The sequence below is a fragment of the Trachymyrmex septentrionalis genome, unplaced genomic scaffold (assembly GCF_001594115.1).
Source record: "Trachymyrmex septentrionalis isolate Tsep2-gDNA-1 unplaced genomic scaffold, Tsep1.0 scaffold24, whole genome shotgun sequence".
Classification (NCBI taxonomy): Eukaryota; Metazoa; Arthropoda; class Insecta; order Hymenoptera; family Formicidae; genus Trachymyrmex; species Trachymyrmex septentrionalis.
Window position 1 is genome coordinate 1,757,751 of NW_017305397.1, and position 3,684 is coordinate 1,761,434.

The window sequence follows — 3,684 nt, forward strand, 5'->3', positions numbered from 1 at the left end:
CTACATCGCCAGATTATGAGCCCACCGCCGCTTTTACAATGGATCGTCCGCCTCTGAGTCGTACGTCAGCAAGAATAATTCTGCGTTACCGCCGCTCGCGCTCGTCTTGCCCAGCAAAATAATACAAACGATCGCCGAAGGGCGATCTCGCGGTCTCGCGGTATAAATTAAAAACTATTTCCTTTTTCCTATTGTCTACGGAATAAATAATTTTCTCGCGATTTATAAATATTACCGATGCTTATTAACCTAACCTTAATATATAATATAATTATCATAAGTCACGTGCTTAAAAGGGAAAGGATAGACGGTGTGCGCTTTGCATGAGATTAACTCACAATTATATTTATCGATTTTCTATGATACACATTTGTGACAGGCAGGTACGTGTATAATAATAAATATGCCAGGTTAAAAATAGATAGCGAAAGAAAATAGAGATGTTTTTACACTACGCTAAGAATTGGCCATTTTTGATGAATTCCACGATCGCCTGGACGGTGTTCTGGAAGCGTGTGAAATTCTCTCGGCCGTCCTCAGGGGATTTGGATTTGTAAATAGCGTTTGTGTACGCCGAGGTCAATTCGGATACCAATTTCTGTGCCTTTTTAGCGGCTGCGTCGATCGATCCCGTGGGCGTCTTAATTTCTTCCGCGGTCCTCACGATCTCCTGTTTAATGAGTTCGACGAGCTTCGCGTCATCCTTCGCGTTTGAGTCCCCGCTCGAGATCTTCTGCAGAATGTCTCCGATGACAGCCGCGTTCTCATCTTGCGATCAGATAAGATTAAGAGGTTTGAGAGTTAATCAAGTATTAAAATCTGATTGCATGTAAATCTAGTAACAAGTATATCTTAATAAAGTTAATTTTACTCGGTACGATTATATATCTTTCACCTGTGGATCGTGTAGGTGTTTCCCTAATTATCCTCTGGGACTGAGAGACAGTGCTCGCCAGCAGGACGATCGCAACGACTGCTAACTTGGTCATCTTCGGAAATCGTATCGAGTAACAAACTGTCAATCGATTGTCCAGCCGCGCTCTCTCTCTTTTTATATGAATGCGCTTCCTCGCGAGTGCATCGAGTAGGGATGACATTATGTAAAATGTAATTTGCCGTTCGTCGTGTACGCGGTCGTTGACCATTATAAATGATCCTAATGAGTGTCATTAAAAAAAAAAAAGACGCGCGCGAGAGAAAGTGGAGCGCCGCAAACGGCACGTTTCAAGAAAGTATGCTTTGTTTTGATTTCTACCCGTTGACAACCGGAAGAAATTAGCTCAAATAAGACAAGTGTAAAGCGAAGCATTTCTCTTAATTACCTGCGCGATTTTCATCTGATGAAATAAATATCCGTAATCCAAAAGAGTGCTGGGCATGTATTATGAAATTATTCGGAATAATTCCGATCGGAATCCATTCTGAACTGAAAAATTCCATAATACATACTCTGATTTTTTAAAGAGAAGAATAAAATGTCTGAATCGTGTTAACAAAGATTCGTATATATACTGTAAAAAATAAAATGTTAATTTTAACTTATAGTCGTATAGTGGACTTTCCGACACGTGCAAAAATGTTGAAATTAATACAAAATTGTTAATTTTAACATTTTTGCACGCTCAGAAAGTCCACTATACGACTGTAAGTTAAAATTAACGTTCTATTTTTCACAGTGTGCAGGATGTCTTAAAATTTGCTACTCAAAATATTATAGTAAGACAGTTCTCGAAAAATTAAGTAAAAAAGTTTGCAAATTTTTATATTAAGCAGTAATTTTTGAGATAATAAGAGTTTAAATATGGCCAATTACAGCCTACATTTAGATAGTCACGTGTCTACGAGTCGCGTGTGCGGTAACATCTAGTGAACGCTGATAAGTGTGTTCACCTATACTCACAGGAGGACTAATCTAAACACAGTCTATAATCGACACAGTCTATATTTAAACTCTTATATCTTAGAAACTATAAAAACAAAATGGAGATTTACAAGTAAGTTTTTTTTACTTAATTTTTACGAAAACTGTTTAGATATTCTGTGTTGTTCAGTACATATATTTTTTATTTCATATTTTATATCTATTACATAACGCAAACTCTTCGAAATTATGCACATGTCGTCACGATCTTATGATCGGAAAGAAACGAGGTGGCTTCAACCGGAAGCGATTGAATTGTTCTTTGTCGGCGAATTACGGGTCGCGAAGCGAGTTTTTCTCAACTCAGCAGCAATCGTTGTAAAAGCGCTGCTGCAATTTTTCGTTGCAGTCGCTATGTACATCGCGTTACACGCAATTCGACTCGACACGACGACGACGACGACGACGACGACGACGACGACGCGCTCAACAGGTCGGTCTCCCCCTCTTCGAAAAATGCAGGGGCAATACCGATACTGGCCGACAGTAAAAGTGCGTGAACACAGGGAGGGAGTGCATCCAGCCATGATTCCTCCTCACCGATTTTTACCCCCTTCCTGCCCCTTTCCGTACGCCCCGTTCTCTCTCCTGCCCCTGACGTTACCTTGACGTGTCGCGTCAAATTAAAGGCTGCCGAGTCGCTTTCCACCTGAGGAGCGATTCAAATCTTCTGTAACGATTCGCGACAGCGGTTCGGCGTCGCGAATGCTCGTCAGGTGTTCCCGAATAAAGATGAAAAAGAGCGAAAATAAAAATCGCCTGAAGGAATCGCAGTCGTCGACTCGCGTTGTCTCTGAGTCAGATGAAAACGCTGCGGATGAAACGGCGGCGTTGTCGTTGCGTTGCAGAAACTTGCAAGAACCGTCCGTACCTAAATGCGGGATGAATGAAAATAGCGGGTGCTTGAGTAAGCTTAAATTACATTTCATTCATGCAGGAAAAGCAGATATACGCGGGAGTCGTCCTTCCGGTTCGCGTTGCGCACGTATCGCAGGACGGTGGACTTGGACGTAATGACGGCTGGACTATAATGTGTATTATCCCGACATCCTGTACGGCAGACAGCGCGGCTTCTTATGCGTTTCTCTCTTGCGTCTATGGGTGCCGGCCCTTACTGCGTTACGACAGCGATTACAATCGTAGAGGCGACCTTAATTTTTGTGCGAACGCTCGCTTTTCGCAGCGTTACGGCAACGCTCTCGTCCGTTCTGCATCTTATTACCCGTATACACGCATCATAAGGCGCTTACTTATTGCTACACAAATGAACTTTCCAAGTGATTTAATTCTGATTACGAGCTAGGTATGCCTAGTTGCGTAAGATCTCTCGCTGGAGAAACCTAATTTTTCATACAAAGAAAGACGCATAAAGAGATACGTCCAAACGGAGACGCGAGGGCGAAATATCGATCGCACGTACCATCGATCACGATCTTATCTGTTGCACAGACACGGGATTCATATCGGCCAGCAATGGGATGACAAGGAAACACGACGGTCCATGTATATATATGGTGTATCGGTACGTTCCAGTACCGCGATTCACGATTTACAATGAGAGGCTTGAGATGTGGGGTGACGAAGAGGGTTCCGATTTCTTCGAGAGGGAGGTGAGAAGAGAAAACCAGAGCGGGCCGATCGGTCGACGGACAGTCTTTATTCTTATATCGGCACCGGACAACGAGATGGAAGCGACGTGGGCTTATTATGGGCCCATATCGCGCGGGGCACAATGATTAGTGCCGACGCGCGGAGATCCTCTT

The 3,684-nt window shown here is 43.0% G+C and overlaps 1 protein-coding gene across 1 annotated transcript; it reads right to left on the reverse strand.

Annotated features, from left to right (window-relative positions):
• Positions 1-319: 319 nt before the first annotated feature.
• LOC108748673 lies at positions 320-1,010 on the reverse strand. Its single transcript, XM_018486943.1, has 2 exons — positions 896-1,010; positions 320-768 (listed from the first exon to the last, which is right to left on the reverse strand). Exons 1-2 carry the CDS (start codon positions 987-989, stop codon positions 452-454), a joined length of 411 nt encoding a protein of 136 aa, XP_018342445.1. The 5' UTR covers positions 990-1,010; the 3' UTR covers positions 320-451.
• Between the last annotated feature and the right edge of the window lie 2,674 nt (positions 1,011-3,684).